This window comes from Apium graveolens, chromosome 6 (assembly GCF_009905375.1).
Source record: "Apium graveolens cultivar Ventura chromosome 6, ASM990537v1, whole genome shotgun sequence".
In the NCBI taxonomy this organism is placed as follows: Eukaryota; Viridiplantae; Streptophyta; class Magnoliopsida; order Apiales; family Apiaceae; genus Apium; species Apium graveolens.
Window position 1 is genome coordinate 12,970,134 of NC_133652.1, and position 19,536 is coordinate 12,989,669.

Here is a 19,536-nt window from a genome sequence, read left to right on the forward strand (position 1 = left end):
GGAGAAATACTCTGACAATAGCATAAATTATGATAAGCAGCCGTGACTCACTTACACTGAGAAGCCACTGTAAAAAGGAATTTCAAAAGATGCATAAAATGAGCACAAACAGTTGAGGTGGACTCATGCATAAATTTTTTCTATAGTAGACTACATGATTGATGACAGATTTTAAGCACTTTTCTAAGTTATGCGTTATTTCTAAGATGTACTGAAGTTTATCAGACTTTAATCTTTATCTGATATTTTGCTAAATGCACACACTTTCACTCCATATGAATGATGAAAAATACTGTGGTGATTAAGTTGTTTTTGACAAACAGTCAAGTGTCATTTGCATGATTTCTGAGGACAAGTTTTGATGGAAGTTCTGATGATTAAACTCTGAAGAAAACAAGTCAGTCTTTGTACGGAGAATTACAGAAACAAACATTCACTTATTGAGTACAGAAGCCAAATTCTGATGACTGGTAAAATCTGATATAAGTTAAGTTCTGATAGTAAATCCTGATGGAATCCTTGATGCTTACGTGGCATTTTTCTTTACTTGACTTATTTGTGGTAAAATCTGAAACAGTCATATTTAAATCAGAATATATTTGGGTAAAATAAAAATAGTCATAATCATTATGGGTTAGTGATAAACGTGTTGGTCTTGAAAAACTGCATGTGCACGGTAATTATTGTTTATTTTACGTGCTCATTAACTCTTGCTTTAACTTTTTACTGACTGTTATTATTACACATCGGTCTAGGGAGACGAGGCATCATTATTTTTACTATTAATTGTTAAACAGTCCTCGCGTCCCTTGGTATTCCATTGGCTATTTAAATGCCTGATCAATCATCAGTAAAATCACATATTTTCATTTCTCTCAACCAATGGCACATTTTAGTTGGTTTTACTGCTATGGCACAGACACTGTGACCATTTTTCGAAACGGAATTCCGACTTCATTTCCTATCAACAAAATTCCATTCGACATCTGGATTCAACTTCCAAACAACATCAAAAATGACCTATTATCTTTCCAAAGAGACGTTCATCTTCGTATTCTTAACCAGCAGGAGAAAATAATTCGTCTTGCTGTACTCTTTGTTGAAAGCATGAAGAAGAATTAAATGCCATCCATCCGTTTCTTTTCACCATCAGCTTTGTCAGGCTTCTTAGACTAGGACTAAGGCTGTTGATGTTAAGAATCTTAGACTAGGACTATCTTGTAATTTTTGCATGTAATCGATAAATTTTATGAAATGTACTCATTTGATATATTAATGAAATTTCCTTTAATTGCAAGATTCAGTCTCTGTTTCTCAAATTATGTGACTGTGCATGTTTTAATTGCAATTTGTTAATCTTTACTTAATCTATTTTTAACTTTATTCTATGATGAATGTTTTGATTACAATTATGGTCAATAATAAATTTTGTTAATTTGAGGATGAAATATTTGAAGCACAGGTTCCTGCATCAGAACATGTGATAAATGAAGCTGAGAATGTTACTTCTCAGAAAGAAACAACAGCTCAAAGTTCTGATACTTTGACAAAGAAATTTGTAAATTCTGATGCTTCAACAACAACTTCTTCTTTGGCAAGGAGATTGAAGAAAATGAAGGCTATGAGGTATTTGGCTAAATCTTCATCAGAAGATAATGAAGAAGCAGAGGAAGGGGATCAGGAATCTCCGATCTCACAAGAACCAATCATTATTGAAGCTCTGATTTTTCCAGCTCAAGCCACATACACTGCTACTGATACAGTGGTAACACCTCATGACTCTCCAATAAAAGCTACAGATGATGCTAAAGAACAAACTGACAACTCTGAGATAGATATTAACAATTTGAATATACCTCAAGTTCTTTATCTGGAAGCTCCAACTACTGAAGCTCAGCCATCTACAGTCAAATCTCCAATCTTAGATGCTGAGATACCATCTACATCAAAGAGACCAGCTCTGGAGATAAATTCTGATGATCAAAATTTAGATGATGTTATTCTTGAATCTCCAGTTGCATCACACACTCTTGTACTGTCAGAAAATGATGATACTTCCTCAAGTTCTGGAGACAGTATTTTTTTGAAACTCCGGTTCCTTTTCTGGGAAAGGAAGCTTTGGTGAAGAAATTTGTTAGACAGGATGCTCCTGTACCTTGGGAAGAAACTCACAGGGGGGTTGCGTGGACCAAGAAGTGGAATGAATCAGATTTTATTACATGCACCAAAATTCTGACAGAGCATGTATCAAAAGCTGATGAGTTATTATCAAATTCTGATTTCAAGACTCAACTCAAGGTTACAGCTATGAGTACAAGAAGTCTTCATGGTCTACATTCTATTACTCATGCTAAGGTTGATACACTAAAGGAACAAGCTGATAAGCTAGATCTACAGCTCAAGCTTGACAAGAATAGGTATGCCAGACCTACTCTTGAGAAAATTGAAGCCATTGAGAAGGTTCAAGAGGAGCAACAAGCCCAAATTGTTGAGGTTCTGGTTAATCAAGCTTCTCAGAAAGCTCAATTTGATGAAATCCAATCTTCAGTTGAACTTCTTCTTCTCTCTCTCTCTCTCTTACTTCCCGATGATGCCAAAAAGGGGGAGAAAGTAGTTAAGTCCAAATGCTCACCTACTCAAGTACTGAAGAAGAATGATGATAAAGGTGATGACCAGGGAAACTCTGAAAAGAACAGAGGTCAAAGAAAAGTTCAAAGAAAATCTTCTATACAGAACAAGTCAAGTTCTGATGCTGTGAATGCTCAAAGTCTGAAGTCAAGTGCTGATAAATAAAGTCTGATGTCAAGTTCTGATATTCTGATTCAGTCAGGATCAAAAGACTCTCAGAATTCTATGCAAACTCTGAAGCTAAAAGGGAAGCAGACTACTGTTTATTACAAAGATCCTAAAATCCAGACACTTGATGAGGAGATAGCAAGAAGATTATTTCTGAAACACAATCCAGGAATGGATTTAGAAGCTCTCAAGGAGGAAGAAGCTAGATTTGCAACTGAGAAGATAAATCTTAAGTCTAAAGCTTCTGATGCAAAGAAACCTCCAAGGCCTAAGAAAAAAGGCATTATGATCAAGGAAAAGTCAAATTCTGAAATATCAAAGTTCAAGACTAGATCACAGACTGAGAGTGATCCCAAAGACAAAGGGAAAGGAAAAGTTGATGAACCAACCAAGTCACTAGAGATGAAAATTCCTCAAGTTCTAATGAAACCAGTGTACAAAATGGTTCAAGTAACTGATGATAATCTTGTTGAAGATGAAACTGTTCAAATTATGAAAAGAAGAAAGATAATTGAAGAATCTAAAACAACCTCTGACACTGCTCAAGTTGTTCAGAATGAAGGACAACAAGTTATAGAAGAAACAACAAATTCTGATCAAGCTATCAAGACATCAACTACTGACAATGTTCAAGTTGATTTGAATAAAATGACAATTGCTGATAAGAAGAAGCTGATATGGAAGAAAGCTACTCCAGTTGAACCAAAATCCAATCTCATGATTAATCAACTCGTAACATTTGGGTTGAGAGCCAAACAACCTAGAGATAGAGCTGGATTAGGTGCCGACGAAGAGAAGATTCAAACAGGAGTAGAAGTTACTCTAAGAGATCTTTTCATGTTGACAGACAAACCATATGAATAAATCAAACAAAAGCACCTTGACAAAGTGTTGTCTGCTCAAGTTGTGATAGATGCTCATGATAAGGAGAATCTAAAAGATAAATTGATCTTATTTCTCAATGATGGAAGGACTTATACACTAGCTGATACTGATGTACTAAAGAAGTCTGTCAGAGAACTTCAACATATTCACTATCTTCTGGAAGTAAAATCTGATGTTACAAGAAGATGGTCAGAATACATTTTGAAGGCTATAAGAGATCTACTCAGAATCTCTGGTACAAAGACTTCTCATTACAGTCCAATGATTAATGAAGATGATGGAAGAGAAATTCCTATGCTGAAGAATTCTGCCAAGGTGGAAGTTATTCTGAAAGGAAGATGCTTATGTTATAATGAAAACTCTTCACATCCTAGAGTTATCAGACTTGGTGATGGACTTGAAAGAACATCCATTCAAGCTCTCAGAACAGCCATTTATCAGATTGGTGATAGTAAAGAAGAAGAACTGATGCAGTTCAAAGCACAGTTAGTTGAAGTTCTGAGGAAAGCTGAAGACAAGCTGGTAAAAGATTTTGTTAAGAATCATTATGGATTCAGATTGATCCAGTGATGTTGGTAAAGCTGGATGTTCTGTAAGTTGTAATTGATAGTCTTATTAAACTCTTATTGCATTTGAAATTAAATGTTTTTGACATCATCAAATCTATTAACTTGTATATTCTTGCATAATTTACAAGTTGGGGGAGATTGTTGGATATATTTGAGATGTCATGTCTAATGTGTTTCATATTTAGTTTTCAGATCTTAATAAACAGGAAATATCAGTTCTTACTGGAATCAGTACTTACTAGAAGTCAGGACTTAATGTCATATCAGGACTTAAGATCATATCAGAACTTAAGTACGGGAGGACTAATAGTTAAGAAAGGAAGCTGATTAACAGTAGAAAATCGAGACTAATACAGAAGAAGATATGCAAGGAAATAGTTAGAGGACTAGAAGAATTATATAAGATATCTGATTGATATATTTTAGGAGACAGAATTATATTCTATATCAATTAGAAGTTATCTTGTAACTGTGTACTATATAAACACAGACATAGGTTTACACTATATGTGTTATCATTATCGAGAAGATCATACATTGTAACCTAGCAGCTCTCGTGATATTTGTTCATCACTGAGAGAGAACAGTTCCATTGTAACAGAGTTTATTATATCGAATACATCTGTTTTCTGTTACTTGTGTTCTAAAATCGATTTGATTTTATTAAACACTGTATTCAACCCCCTCCTACAATGTTGTGTGACCTAACATATTTATTACATAATTTAAATTTTTGAATAATTATAAATATATGTTATTTAAGTAATCAATTGTCTCACTAGATGTTAATAATGATTATAGATGTACATAAATCAGATATTTAGTATATAAATAAGTGAAACCTTCATAATTTACTAAGAAATGTAACATACGATAATTTACATGTTAACAGACACACATATAACTTAATCTTACTTTACTAACAATAGTGTAAATAAAAAAAAACTAACATTTTTCCATACATACATATGTTGAACTTCAAAAAACTAACATTTTTCATTAAAATCAACTTTTATATAATTTTATATTATTGTATATTATGATTGCAAGTCATTCTTACTTCAGTTATGCATTTTTTATCTTTTTAAATTGAGTATGTTAATTGTAAGTTAGTAGTGAACTTAGTAATAATATAGACCAATAAATTATTGTTCATATTCAATAATTATGTTAAATAAGTGTTTTAAAAATAATAAATAAAAGATGAATATTATTGTCCCGATTTTATATTTTGACAATTAACAATTTATTTAACATGATTGAACAAAATTTAAATTTTGATTGATGAATAAAAAAATCGGGACGGAATAACAAAATTTTCAAAATTAATTTTTTTAGTTATGATGCAAGTTCGAATCCTACTTGGTAATATAATTTAAATAAAATATGTGATTTAAACTTTGAGAGCAAATAGCTTAGCTCATAAATTTTGTAAATTTGAAAACCAGATCAAAAGTTGAAATTCTCAATTGATCAATTATTCATGCTCACCTCAATATAAAAATAATCTTTATTTCTATACTTTAATATTAAAGTTAGTTTAATTATAAAAAATGTTGCAAAATATAACAAATCATAAAAAAGTTGTGTTAATAATAACATTACAAATTTACAGTACAATAAAATGCAAACAAAATGTGCAGAAAACCAAGACAACCATATCATATCACACTCACACACCATGACCAAAACTAATGTAGAACATATGAACGGAACCGAGAAATACATGGCATTTTTTTTTTAAAATAAATACATGGCATTTTAATTTAATTACATTGTGTGTATACATGTAACTAATTTATGTCGTTGTATTCCTTATTTATCTCTTGTCTTAAATTAAACAAAGACAAATCACCTATTTTATTTCTCTTTTTGTTACGAGTCTTTTCAGTTTCTTCATACAAGTCAAAAACAGTGAGGTGAAAAAAGTGAATACTTTTAATTTTTCTCTGGCAATCCACGCAAAAATATTTATTTGCCCTTTTGGATGATTGGGTATGTCATTTATTTTTTGATTTTTTTTTTGTAATTAATTCTTGTGGGGTTTTAAAAGCCATTTTTCATGTTTTAATGGTTCTTGAGTTCTTGATTTTGAGTTATTTAGTGTAATGTTGGGCTATAAATTGGAATGCACATCATGATCACTATGGATATGCTATATATGTATTTACCTAATGATCATGTAGAAGTTATTGATTTTCTTGAAAAATATGCATTTGATCTTTACCATGTGAAAGTCTGTATAATTATTTTATAAGTTCTTTGAATTCATATGTTGAAGGCGGAAGTGGTAAATTTGAAAGGCGTTAGGGTTTATCCCTGAAGATATAATTTGATTTCTTATGTCAAGTGCCACTTAAATTAATTTAGGGAGTTTTAAGATTTAGTATACTATAACAATCTTCGCGTATATCAGGTTCCTAGTGAAAAAGTTCGAACATGATCACTATAACTATCAGATGAAGGAAAAAGGAGAAGAATTTATTATGTATATAATCAAATTATATACCCCTCAAGTGTCTACCGATAGAGCCCTAGGATTGACCTCCAGGTTCAAGCTAGTCCTTAGTTCCTTAATCTTATGTCTCCCGACAGATGCTATGTCTATAGCTTTTTGCTGCCAAGACTTACACTTAATTTTTTTGTAATCAGATATATATTTTATTCCAAAAAGCCGTGTTCTTCAATCACGATAATTCACAGTTTTTGTTCTCCTATTTCATGTGCTGCTAACAGAAGATACGAGTGTGTGTAATGCTTTTGGTGTAATGGTGTAATGATGTAATCTCTGGTTAGATACATTGTGAAGCTTGACAGTACATGTGCACCTAGGAAGCATGGGTGCAGTGGCGGACCCAGAGAGTTTAAGCGAGGGCCAAAAGCCATTAAGATTTTTTTTCCTGCCTGAGGCTTTTTGATTGCTATAAATTTTTCGGACTTCAATTTTCTCAGCACAAAGTAGAGAACAGAGACTTTACCTTTGTTTCTCTGTGTGTTTTAAGCAGTGGAGAATAGATGCAATCATATTGTAGTAATTAGTAACAAAGCGAAGTACTAATGAAGTAGATGGCTTAGGCTGTGTAAGCAATGGCCTGAGCTGTGACTTTTGGACTTCGATACGGTAATATAAAAAATAAGTTCCAGGCCCAAAAAATTGAGCATGGGCCAAGACATACTATGGCCATGTTGGTCCGCTACGACATGGGTGTGAGTGCGCGGTATAGGGATACAAGAATTCGGGTGCGGGGATACTATGTAAATGTCTATGGAAAATATTAAGATATGATAAATATATATTAGTCATATAATTCAAGAGTTACATTTAATTAAACTAAAAAGTCCATCATTTCAATTGAGATGATGAAAAATCATTTCATATATTTAGTTGGAACTTTACTTTTAAGTTGGAACTTTAGGCGGTTCTCTAAAAAAGATAGCGAAAAAAATTATACCTAGAATCGACTGTCGAGACTAAGAGGAATGTATAGATGTCTAGTAAATAACGAGCTGGTGGGAAAGAGTCGGAGATCATGAAAAGCATTTCCACACAAGGAGGCAGGCGGCTCCATAGTTCTCTTTGTAGCCATACTTATGAGATCCCTAAGATAAGAAAAGGAGAAGGCGCTTAATGATATAAAGACCTAATATTAAACATAATGAATTCAATAATCTTGAACGGGAGCGCCGTACTTTGACGGGGACGGGAGCTGAACCAGTCGTCTCCTTTGTAATTAGGGCAAATCTTCAATAAGGGAAAGTCTTCGTATATGTAAATCCCGTTTTTTTAATATTGTAAGCACAATTAAACTTGTTTCTTATGCTCCCCTCAAACCCATCACTAAAATACTGTGTCAGGGGCCCACCCTGGCGCGCCCCTGCACTACATGGTACTGAAATGAAGAATCCATGCTTCCTAGTAGTGCACATATTTGTGAAATTTGTGCCTTTTTGTATATTGTTCTTGTTGTATTTCACGATCTTGAAAATTGGCATCTGAAAAGATGTTACCGAAGGGATCTATCGGTAGACATTTGAGGGGTATATAATTGGATTTAAATAGTATAAAACATATATTTTGGGGGACACGTAATGTTGCTTTTAGACATATATATTGATTGGAGTAAGCCATTGTTGTCACGGCAGTAAGTAAAGCCGATTCGATGGAGGTCCAGCTAGTCGACAAATTAATAATAATAGCAACAAGTTATATAATATATACTGTATAATTATATGTTCTATAAATCTAGTTTTTAAGACTTACCAGCATTCCACATTGTTGTGCAATTCTGTTTTGGTATTCAAGTAATTAATCTGCTTTACATTCACATTTCTGTCCATAATAGCAACTTACCTCAATGCAGAAAACAAGAAGCCATAAATAGGGATATAAACGAACATAGCTGAGCCGAGTTTTGCCCGAGTAGAGCCGAATTTGATTTTTTTTTAAAAACGAGCTGAATGGAGCTTTCTAGTCGAACGAAAAGTGATGTTCAAGATCGGTTCGTTAATAGACGAGCTGAGCACGAGCTTGATCACAAACATTTCGAGTCGAGTTGAATGTGAACCGAATTTGAGCGGAGTTGTTCACTACTAGTTCACACATTTTTGTACTCAACCAAATTCAATTTTTAAAATAACTTACACGATCCACATTCTCGCACACAAGTCACATTTTTAAATCACACTATTTACATGAAAATCACATTCACTTACTTTTTTCTACAGATTTGAAGAAAACAGAATGCAAAATGCAGGATGCATTCTACAGATTAATGCCATGAAAAATGTGTCCTGCAGATTTATAACATGCACAATGCAGAATGCAGAATGCAGAATTGTAACATGCAGAGTGCAGATTTGTACTAATTTAGTATAATGGAATGTGAATGAAGATTGCATAAATTAAATTTAAATGAATAATAAATTATATTACCCAAAAGGATTTGAGTTAAATCAAAATAAGTAGTTTCTGTGGAATTCCACAGAGTATCATGTTGAAATTGAATCTGGAAGTCTTTATTAATTGTTCTGCCGAGGAATGTTTTCTATTTGCTATATTTAGTTAATGAACTATTATTTAACATTTTTTTGCTAAATTCTTCAATTATGTTTGTCTGCGGTGCTGTTAATGTTATATTTGTACATTCCATGTGTTGGACTTGGGATGTTTATTTTTGGAGTCAAAAATCTGACTTTGCCATCTTTAACAACTTTGTGTGTGGTTCCAAGTTCTAACAAATGTAGATTTTTGAACTGAGATTATGCTGTCACATGTGTCTTGTATCTTGTTAATTGAGAAATTTCTTATATTTATGGACTATTTAGAAACAATTATTAGATTTTGGTAACTTTTTGAATCACATGTTGCATCCTCCTTATATCTGTCATGTGTTTCCTGTGTTTTTTATATAAAACTGTGTACCAAATTATCCTCCTAATGTACTTTCTTGCATTGCAAATATGTACATACATGTGTGTGTGTTATTGTCTTGTTCTTAAATTGTTCATTTCCTCTTTTTCAGGAATATCATAATAGCGATTCAAAGGGCATTGCACTAGCGTGGAAACAGATAGAGCCTGAAATTTCACAACTTAAACAATTTCCATGGTTAACCAATCAATGTCAACTCGCAAACGAGTTCAGGACTGTTTGCCTATAAAACCCACATTGAAGAAAAGATCAACCACTGAAGTATCAGAAGATAGACCCCGCAAGCGTGTTTCATTTTCTGTTCAGTTGACAGAACCATCAAAAAGTCATCACGATGGTTAGACACTGGATAATAATCAATCACAGATTCTGTGTTTTTTTTATCTTGTTTTTTTTTTCTTGATCATAGTGATGGTGTTTTCCACTATGCAGGAATTGAAGTCTCAATCTGTAGACAGGAGTCATGTGATACAGTTATTGAACATGGAAATAAAAATGATGTTCATTCACTGGTCTTGGAAGCATCATTGAGTATAACCAACAACAGAGAAAAAAGTTCATCATTGCCATTCTTGAAGGCTTTGCCTATTTATTCAAGAGGTTTTACATCTGTATAATTTTTGTATAATTTCTCTTCTTTGTTCTTGTACTAGTATGGGTCAATCAACATAACCTTTTATTAAATAGTTTATGAAAATGTCTCTTTGTCTTTAAGATACTCTTCACTAAGCTTTATACATAACACTAGGTGCATATAATATATAGTTTTGAGGTCTACAAATATCCTAATTTTAAAGTTCATTTTTTTTGTGAAGAGTTTCCTAGATGGTTGTACAAAAATTCTGTCTTTAAAAACAGTACACTAATTCCTGCATGGTTGATTGATTAGGAGTCAAATCTCAAGCTCAGTTCAATCATGACAGTACTAAGAGTGCGGAAGGTGTCAGATCTCGACGTGACTTCAATCATGACAGTATTAAGAGTGCAGAATCTGTCAAATCTCAAACTGAGTTCAATTATGACAGTAAGATTACAAATGGCAGGCAGCAAAGGGTTTTGCTTACTCCATGCCACAAGAATGGTCCCGTAAAAGATATTACATGGAGGTGAATTTTAGTAAATAACGCATACCATGGGCATTATGCTTTGCATTCTCTATATCGCAATACATTTAAGCAACTCTTCTATGTCTTTGCTTCTTAACTCAAGTTTTGCTTCGCTAGTCATCTTAATGAAACCATTTTTGTTATGTCTATATGCCAATGTATATTCTGCACATATGCTCCTCAGAAAAACATGGGTGCTTGATCAGACCATTAAAATTTACTCTCAAGTAACACATGTTTACCATTGGCCGTTAAGGAACCAAGCTGCTGATAGACATGTCTACCCAGACTTTAGTTTGGTTGTTAAGGAACAAGGTGCCAATTAACACGTCTAGCCAGACTTTTGTTCGCATCATGAGTCGACTGCAATCAAAAAATTGTAAATTGCATACATAATCAAGTCTGTCCAGTTCTGTCAGACTTGGCAGCAGTTTGACATCTTGTTATGTACAATTTATATTGTACTTCAGTTGGTTTAACAAAATTGTGATATAAAAAGAAAGAAGAAAGGCATTTATATATCCGAACTCAACTTCGCTTGAGACTGATCCGGCTTGGTATCAAATTTTCAGCTTCCCCTGTATTGCTCGAGATAATTCTTATACCTTAAAGCTTGTTTACTTCTTGATCCACCTCAAACTTGAATATACAGAAAATGCATCATTAGGCGAAACAGGCTTTTACTTGATTCTATGTATTTAGGGAAAGGGGGAAGCATAAAAAGGAAATTAGGAGGGAAATTGAAAGTCATGGTTTGACAGATCAAGTTGCAAAAAAGTACAAAAATAACTGCCTAACTAGTAAAAATTTAAAGCACTATAGGCATATACATTCACTTAGGTGACTTGTGGGATGTTTAACAAAGATCAGAAGCAAACCAGACTGTGATGGTTTAGCAAGTTCTGTTTCTGTGCTGCCCATGCTTGTTTTATAATATTCACTTGTGATTGAGTATGAATGCCATGTGCAATTTTTTGTTCTTTGTAGGGGCACTGTTGAGGTAGTTGACTGTGGTAAAATAAGAATGTGTGAAGAAATGATAGCTCACCTATCTGCCAAAGTTTCCCGGAAAGCTTTGGCATTCTCAAAGAAGATCGATTTAGAGCTGCAATTTAAGCTGTTACCTCGAAGTGATTTGTATCCAAAAATCTTTCAGGATGCATGCCCTGACAGGGATGACATTGCACTATATTTTTATCCCACCATAGCTGAGAGGTAAATTTGGACTTATATGTAAAATTCTAGCAGAATGTTCCAACAATTTAAGTTGTTTCTTCTGATTGTAGGTCAAGGAAGCATTATTCTCGACTGGTAAAAGACATGGAACTTAAGGATTTAATGATGTGGACTCAAATTGATGGTAGAGAGCTGCTAGTGTATCCTTCTACAATCCTGCCACCAGATTCCCAGAGTGAGCTATTTTAATTTTTGTAATACTATTATGTGCCAATTCTGATGTATTAGTTTAGCAACTGATTATTACAATTTTTCCAATCCCTGCCTAATTTGTCGTTCCTTTAAATTATAGTATATAATGCTTTTACGCACCTGATAATGTGTATAAATACATGACAGAGTTGGAAAATAGTTACTTCATGTGGGGCGTCTTTGGTCGTAGAAAGAGTGAAGTCGATTTCTGGTAATCAGCAGGGTACATCAAAGTTACTGAAGACAGATGCGGGAGATGTTAACAGTTGATGTTAAAGAGTAGTTCTTACCTGACAAATAGATCAACCTCTCTCGCTTAGGTAGCATAGAATACCCGAACTATTGCATCATGGAGATTTAATGCAAGAATAAGATGAATGATTAGGTAGAAGTTGGCAGCATAAGAAAATTATGTGTACCATTTATGCTGTACTTTTTAGTTTTTCAAAGTTGCTTGTATTAGTGGCATTTCTTTCATCTGGGCAAAGTAAACTAGATGTACCTGTGTCATCTCATATGCAATAAGCGAGGGTTAGATTATGGGCATGTTTGGCTGCACAAAATAAATTACTTATTAGCTTATAAGCCTGTAAATACTTATCGACGAGTGTTTGTCTACCCGGCTCTTAAGTCGAATTTATAACTTATAAGCTTATAAGGTCTCGTTAGCAAGATATACTTTTTTTCAACTTTTTTTTTTATTTTTTGCTTTTTTATTAATTTTTATTTTTAATTTTATGTTTTTACATGTCTTATTGATTTAAAATTTACGAATTAAGATAATTGTATTTTAAATTTATTTATTATAGATCAGTTAAGTAAAAAATATTCTAACATTTAACCAAACACTTATTTAACTTATATAAATATTATTTATTTATCACTAATAAGTCCCTTATTCATTTTAAGATATTTTAAATGAAAGATTGGGCGAAAACATTTTTTAAAAATAATGAAGAGATGACGAACATAAATAGGATGGGTGATGGGATAAAATTTCAGTATCGAAATAAAATATATGCAGGTTAAAAGAACTAATGGCCCGTTCGGCAAACTGGATTTCATTTGAAATTCTGGATTTGATTAAACAAGCTGTTTAGGAATTTGGATTTCATTTGAGAAATCCAGAACATTCAAATATTAGTATAAACATGAGAATTTGAAGTGACAACTCAAATCATGTCGTTTGAAATGAAATGACAGTTTTCAAACACCGTCTAAATTAATTCAAGTGCCATTGTCTAAGAATGTAGGCCATGTTTTTATAGCTTTTTCTACAACAACCTGTTCTATTGGGTAGCTGAATTTTAAATTGTTAAATGGTGTTTTTTTACTTCAAAACTTGAGAGAGCAAGAGATAATTATAATTTGTTTGGTTACTAGTAGGAATTGACTTCCATCGGAGCATCCTGGGAAGTACAGAATCATGTTTTGTTAATCTGAAAAGATGATTGAATCAATTTAGAGAACTCCTCTACATAAAAACAAAGGATTATCTTAACGAATACATTGACATTTAAGTGGAATCATAAGAAGGCGCCAAGTCAGTTAAGACTGCATTGACATTTAAGTGGAATCATAAGAAGCCGCCAAGTCAGTTAAGTCTGCCTCTCCATCTCCAAAACTTTTCTATTTAGCTTCTAGTGTAATCCTGTCTGTAACGATCTCTTTACATCAATCATACAAGATTAAGAATTTTCGGTTTCCTTGTATAGCTGTTTGATCAGCTTCTAATTCCATTGGAGATGGCTGCAGCGGCAGTCTGGACTATAACTTGACACACTTTTTTTAGTCAACCTTTTTATCCAAAGAATCATGTGTCCAGTTCGCTCTCCATATAATCGATGGTGTCAAAAGACGCTCCGATTTCCAGCCTGATGATTGTAGCTGCCAAATGAAAATTGCATGATACATATTTAAGCACAAATGCACTTGTTGAAAGATACAAAGCATCTGATAGATTCATACCGTCATTAAATTTTTCTAGTAGAGAAGATACAGTAGTCAAGTGTAAGGTACTAAATTTAGGTTTCATACCGTCATTAAATTTTCAAATTTACTATAAAGCTATGTTACTCGGACTCGCCTAAAAGTGTCCGCCACGGATACATGTCCAAGTATCGGATGCGGCAACATTATGAAAATGATACATGTTTTTAGCTTAAAATAAGTGTCCTAGTCCAAGTGTCATGGTGTCCGACTCGGGTACTCGACGGTAAAATAAAAAGTCCGAGTAACATAGCCTAAAAGATTTACAAGATCACATAGCCATATAGTTTCAAGCTTTGTGATTATACAGAAATCTGACTCGGTAGGAATATCCAGGTGCATTAGTTCACTGCATATGGGGCCACATACTATACATGTCTTTAATGTTGTGAAAATGGTGAATAAATCGTGGTACAAGTATTTGGGAGAAAAGCATCAGCAAAACAATGCAAAACAAATTAGTTACCAGTTCATACAACTGTTTAATCATATTATCCATACTTTTCAGGTTTTATCCTTTATGTGACTTATATTTCTCTTACCAGCACTACAGCCTGCTTTTCTACCATCATTTATCTAATGTAGCTGTAAATGAATAAAGGCCCCTCACCTTGTGCTATCGACTACAGTTATCCTAGAATATTAATACTCAACAAAGATTGTTCATAAAACTAATGTTTGAGCTACGAACAGATTCACCATTCAGTCCCTAAAGTAGGCACTGCTAGAGTTGCAGCATTTCGGGGTTAGTCATTAGCTACTCCCTGTTTCATTTACTCACACACATCTGGGATATATATTACATATTGAACCCCTAATTCTCCAACAAGATAACTGCTTAAGTTGAGAGAGATAAACTGTAGATAAAGTATGCTTGGTGATGGACGAACCACATATCTTCATATATCCAAAGTTATGTGTGTATTAATGAGGTACCTGCAAGGAAAACTCTTTGTAATGTTTATCCACCCATGACTGACTCTCCAAGTGAACAGAGCTTTTGTCAACAAGATTTGCCATGACAAGTGCATGAATGTATGCCTGCAAGACATCTCCAGCGGTCGAGTCTTTATGCATATATATTCTAATGAATCCTTTCTTTTCATGCAGCAAGTACTTGGCTGAAAAGTCCAGGAAAGAAAGGTTTAATATTCTAAGTTTGTTGATTGTATATTAATGCACAAGAACATATAAAATTCCAACCATTCTTGTAATGCGACCCAGCTGCTTGTATAATCTCTTGCCTGTTTTACGTAAAAAAAGGTTATTTATTCAGCCAATACAAACAAATAAAATTGATATGGTATACTGACTGACAGAGGAACCAGCTCAGATTAATTAGGCAAGAGAATCAACCCAAAAGTTGAGATATCTATTCTAAACAGTATGCTTTCTGGTGACGTATGAAGGATTTGTGACATGCAGAACTACAATCCAACAGCTCCAAACACGTTAGGTTACTGCTTACTTATTAAACTATTAAATGACTATAATCCCCATAGAAGTAAATTATGATATATCTATGTCTTGGAGGTCTATGACTATCAAAGGGACAGAATTGACAGGAATTGGAAACTTACAATTCAATGCCGTCAACAGAGGAGATCCTGGCACCTAAGTATACGCGCGTGTACAAGTGGGTAGCTTTCCTTGATGTCCAGGAGGTGATCCATAGTGGTAAAACATGCTCTGTGATTGATACCTGTTTTGGAGTAAGAACTGACAACCAGTTCACATAGCTGCATTCAGTATCTTGTATCCAATTGAAAGAAAACAATATATAGAGATGTTATACGTTGCTCTTTTTATTACTGTGGATGTTTGATGTTGTATGACGGAAATTGTAAAGCATATGTGTACAAAGTAGACGATAATAACAAACTATAATTATAAAGGAACAGGCTTTCAATTACCAAACAACAGTAACAAAAATATCTCAATGTTTGCAGAGAAATTTCAAAGTACCAAAAAAAGAATAGAAGTTGCTTTATTCATACAAGGTATCCAATTTACCCCAAAATCAGATGAGATATAGACCATCTGAATGTAAGCAATGCTGATATTCTAAAATGCTGGAAATGCTAAAAGCAGATTTGACTATTGCAGCCATCAGAATTTAGACACCAATGATTGGTTGGTTTGCCATGGGTGCGGTGAAATATTCATCTGAATTATATTAAGCTTTAATAGTGCTACTGTATAAACGACTATACATTGGACCAGCGAATAAAAAAACAAAGAACACTATAAAGTAAAGAAAGTGTACTAACTTTGCCCCGTCTCCATATAATGTAGTAGAAGAATTGAGCTTCTTTCACAATTTAATGTAGTTAGTGACAGGCACCTGACAGCCTTGTAGTTTGCTGTAATAGGCAGAGGAATATTATAAAAAAAGAAGTACAGAGAATATATGATTAAAAAAACAGTGGCCAGTTCGGACCCTGAAATTTAAAAGCGTGCACTAAAGAGCGAGTCTATTATTTTTAGGTATAAGCATGTGAAAGTTTTTTTTATATTGGAGGAGACCAGCATGCATTTCATTATGGCATACTAGTAAAGAAAAGGAATTTTTGAATAAGGGACATAATCGTGAAAATTGAGAACACTAATACATACTTGAGGGACACACTTGCAGTTTGCGGTATATTAAATGTCCTGTTAGGACTTTATGTGCATAAATAATTTTCAAAACATATAGAAAAATATTCCCAAACCAAAAATAATGATGGAAGTGGAACCCGTACTGACCATACATATGGAACACGGTAAGAGACAAAAAAGAAAACCATATAGCTATTGAGTTACTGACCATACATATGGAACACGGTAAGAGACAAAAAAGAAAACCATATAGCTATTGAGTGTCCCATTGTAATGTGGGCAAGGAGCATTCCTAAAGCCATCCCAACCATCGTCGCAACTGTTTCTTGGCTTCCTTCCTGTCAATAATCACAAGTAGGAGGGTCAACAACAGAAAAATTAAGATATTGTATTGATGAATTTCCCTTTGTCCTTCCTAACATATATAGATTACAGACAGTGTGGAGTGAGGGTGTGAGAGAGCGGGGCGGGGAATGAATGGAGTTCTCTTTCAAACAGAAATAACATACCTTGGCAGATATATCTGCTGCATTATTCTGGAGGGCGAAATGCTGGGTTAAAGCAGCCCGAGTTGCTCCACTCGCAACACCAGCTAAAATTAAACATATCAGAACTATGAACCATTATAGAAAAATACGAAGATGATCATCATCTTTTTTTAGAAGAGGGGATAATACATTATACGACTACATTCTAACCTTTTTATGGATGTTGACAAGAAAAGGGAAAGGAGACTTGAGACTTAAGAGAAAATTGGGGACAATCAAAAATTGGCCTAACATGTTCAGCTATTAGATTACTAAATGCAGATCAATGATACAATTTTATAGTCTACAAGAGGTTGAAATCTTGCAAAATCAAAGTTTTATGACCATGGTGTATCAGTTCCCCACGTGAAAGATATCACTATAGTTATTTAGTTCACACCAGTGCTGGATGAATACCTACAGTTATTCAGTTCCCAGCAGCGAGGTAGTCTGGTAGATCTTGTGACATTTGTACCTAAAGGATCATGGGTAGGTTGCTTGTCACTTGTAAAAATAGTCCATTTATGTATGCATGATTGGTTTTAGGATTCAAACTTTGAAATGGAAAAATTCCCCTTCAGCCAATCAAATGTTCACCGAAAAAGTAACTTCCAGAATTTATTATCTGAATGTAATAACTTACTGAATGATCTTGATAAGCTCCCTATGCAGACAATAAAAACAAAAGCCGAAGGAAATAGAGGAGAAACAAGATCCATCAACATTCCTGCACCAATTCCAGGGTTCCATATCATTCCATAGAATTGGCATTTATTGTTCATGCAATGAGAACTGCTGCAGAGAGTCGTTCTCTGAGAACTATAAAGCGGCATTAATGTGTGTAATGTGTGTGTGTGAGAGAGAGATGGTTATAATGTAGACTAGTACCAAGGTCATTCATGAGATCTGCAACCAAACGCCACATCTTGGCATTGCTATCCAAGTTAGAACCCTGAAGAAAGTAGTAAAAACAAAAAACCAACTTGTAAGAAGCAATGATTGGACTATTCCACTCAATCACAATCTAAGGATGAAAGCTCTATAGCCCATAAAATAAGTCAGGATATAAATGGTAAGTATACTGCATAAATTTTCCGTAAACTAAACATTGCCAGAAAAATAAATTAATACAGAACAGCAGACCTGATAGAATGTGAATAAGATACCTCCAAGCATTCCACTTAAATCCCTTAAAAACCACTGGAAAAATTTTAGAAGCTCATAAGATTTGTGCCCATGTAAATTACAGGATGACATCAATACTAGTTGCTCTGTATCCTACGTATGAGTAGATAGTCTGATTCACCTGAAACGTGGCCCCTAATACGGTAGCCGTTTTTTCACCAACTCCAATAGCACTCAAAAGAGCCTATAGCATTGAAACAGCATAACATTTACCAAATCATATCCATCAACTCCAAATTAACAAAGGGGATAAACTGATGCACTTAATATAGACCTACTTGCGTAGAAAGCATTGTCCTCACATAAGTTGAAAGACCCTGTCAAATACATTGTGAATTTCGACAATTAAGAATAACAAATCATTTCAATGGCAAATTAACAAATATGATTTCAACTTACGAACCTGTAACAAATCCCAAACTTGAAAAGGCACATAATCAGGTGTCACACTGCTTGGAAACCCCTGCATTACATTTCAGCTAACAGTAATTACATGCCTAAATCGAAAACATGAAGAGGGACATTTTATTAAATACTCCAATCTTGCCTCTCTCTTTTTCTCTCAGTTTCATGATCAAGCTAAGTCGCCTTTAACAATGCAATCAGAACTACAATCTCTCTCTCTCTCTCTCTCTCTCTCTCTCTCTCACACACACACACACTCCCACTCTCTCTCCTCTCTCTCTCTCTCTCTCTCTCTCTCTCTCTCTCTCTCCCTCTCTCCCTCTTTCTCTTTCTCACAGACACACAAAAACACACATGAAGTGAACTATCATGGGGAGGGGAAATTGAAAAGATCAAAAATTACCTCAGGGACAAAAGCTTGAATAAACCTCTTGGAAACCTGATCAAATTGAGACCCATGTCTACTAATTGTAAACTGAGCAGAAGAAACGGCTGTAATAGTAGCAGTTTTCGAGAGCTTAGACGACGCCGTTCCACTCCATTCCTCCACTACAATCTTCGATGGAGCTTCCATTTTCACAGCCATCAAGTCAAGAAGTGACCTGGGTTTTGAC

General features: G+C 34.2%; 2 protein-coding genes across 3 annotated transcripts; one reads left to right on the forward strand and one right to left on the reverse strand.

Annotated features, from left to right (window-relative positions):
• Nucleotides 1–6,007: 6,007 nt before the first annotated feature.
• On the forward strand, nt 6,008–12,870 carry LOC141664177 (uncharacterized). The gene is made up of 7 exons (XM_074470076.1): nt 6,008–6,245; nt 9,773–10,018; nt 10,114–10,281; nt 10,571–10,787; nt 11,775–12,002; nt 12,074–12,198; nt 12,363–12,870. Exons 2-7 carry the CDS (start codon nt 9,856–9,858, stop codon nt 12,428–12,430), a joined length of 969 nt encoding a protein of 322 aa, XP_074326177.1. The 5' UTR covers nt 6,008–6,245; nt 9,773–9,855; the 3' UTR covers nt 12,431–12,870.
• Nucleotides 12,871–13,690: 820 nt separating this feature from the next.
• LOC141663790 (protein root UVB sensitive 3) lies at nt 13,691–19,508 on the reverse strand. Of its 2 annotated transcripts, XM_074469613.1 has the most exons (15): nt 19,326–19,508; nt 18,921–18,980; nt 18,796–18,834; nt 18,639–18,701; nt 18,476–18,532; nt 18,221–18,284; nt 17,976–18,059; nt 17,754–17,807; nt 17,315–17,397; nt 17,014–17,143; nt 16,475–16,567; nt 15,785–15,923; nt 15,408–15,448; nt 15,141–15,325; nt 13,691–14,102 (listed from the first exon to the last, which is right to left on the reverse strand). In XM_074469613.1, the coding sequence occupies exons 1-15, from the start codon at nt 19,506–19,508 to the stop codon at nt 14,004–14,006; spliced, it is 1,374 nt and encodes a 457-aa protein (XP_074325714.1). In that variant the 3' UTR covers nt 13,691–14,003. The 2 variants fall into 2 exon arrangements, with proteins under 2 accessions (XP_074325714.1, XP_074325715.1); XM_074469614.1 differs by lacking the exon at nt 17,754–17,807.
• Between the last annotated feature and the right edge of the window lie 28 nt (nt 19,509–19,536).

Excerpts from the sequence above, each read along its gene's own strand:
- LOC141664177 (XM_074470076.1), top strand. The coding sequence starts at position 9,856 with ATGGTTAACCAATCAATGTCAACTCGCAAACGAGTTCAGGACTGTTTG. Across the intron at positions 10,019-10,113 it reads ATCAAAAAGTCATCACGATG|GAATTGAAGTCTCAATCTGT; the intron begins GTTAGACACTGG and ends TCCACTATGCAG. Across the intron at positions 12,199-12,362 it reads CCTGCCACCAGATTCCCAGA|AGTTGGAAAATAGTTACTTC; the intron begins GTGAGCTATTTT and ends AATACATGACAG.
- LOC141663790 (XM_074469613.1), bottom strand. The coding sequence starts at position 19,508 with ATGGCTGTGAAAATGGAAGCTCCATCGAAGATTGTAGTGGAGGAATGG. Across the intron at positions 15,326-15,407 it reads TGGGTCGCATTACAAGAATG|CCAAGTACTTGCTGCATGAA; the intron begins GTTGGAATTTTA and ends TGGACTTTTCAG. Across the intron at positions 14,103-15,140 it reads ACAAAGAGTTTTCCTTGCAG|CTACAATCATCAGGCTGGAA; the intron begins GTACCTCATTAA and ends TTCATTTGGCAG.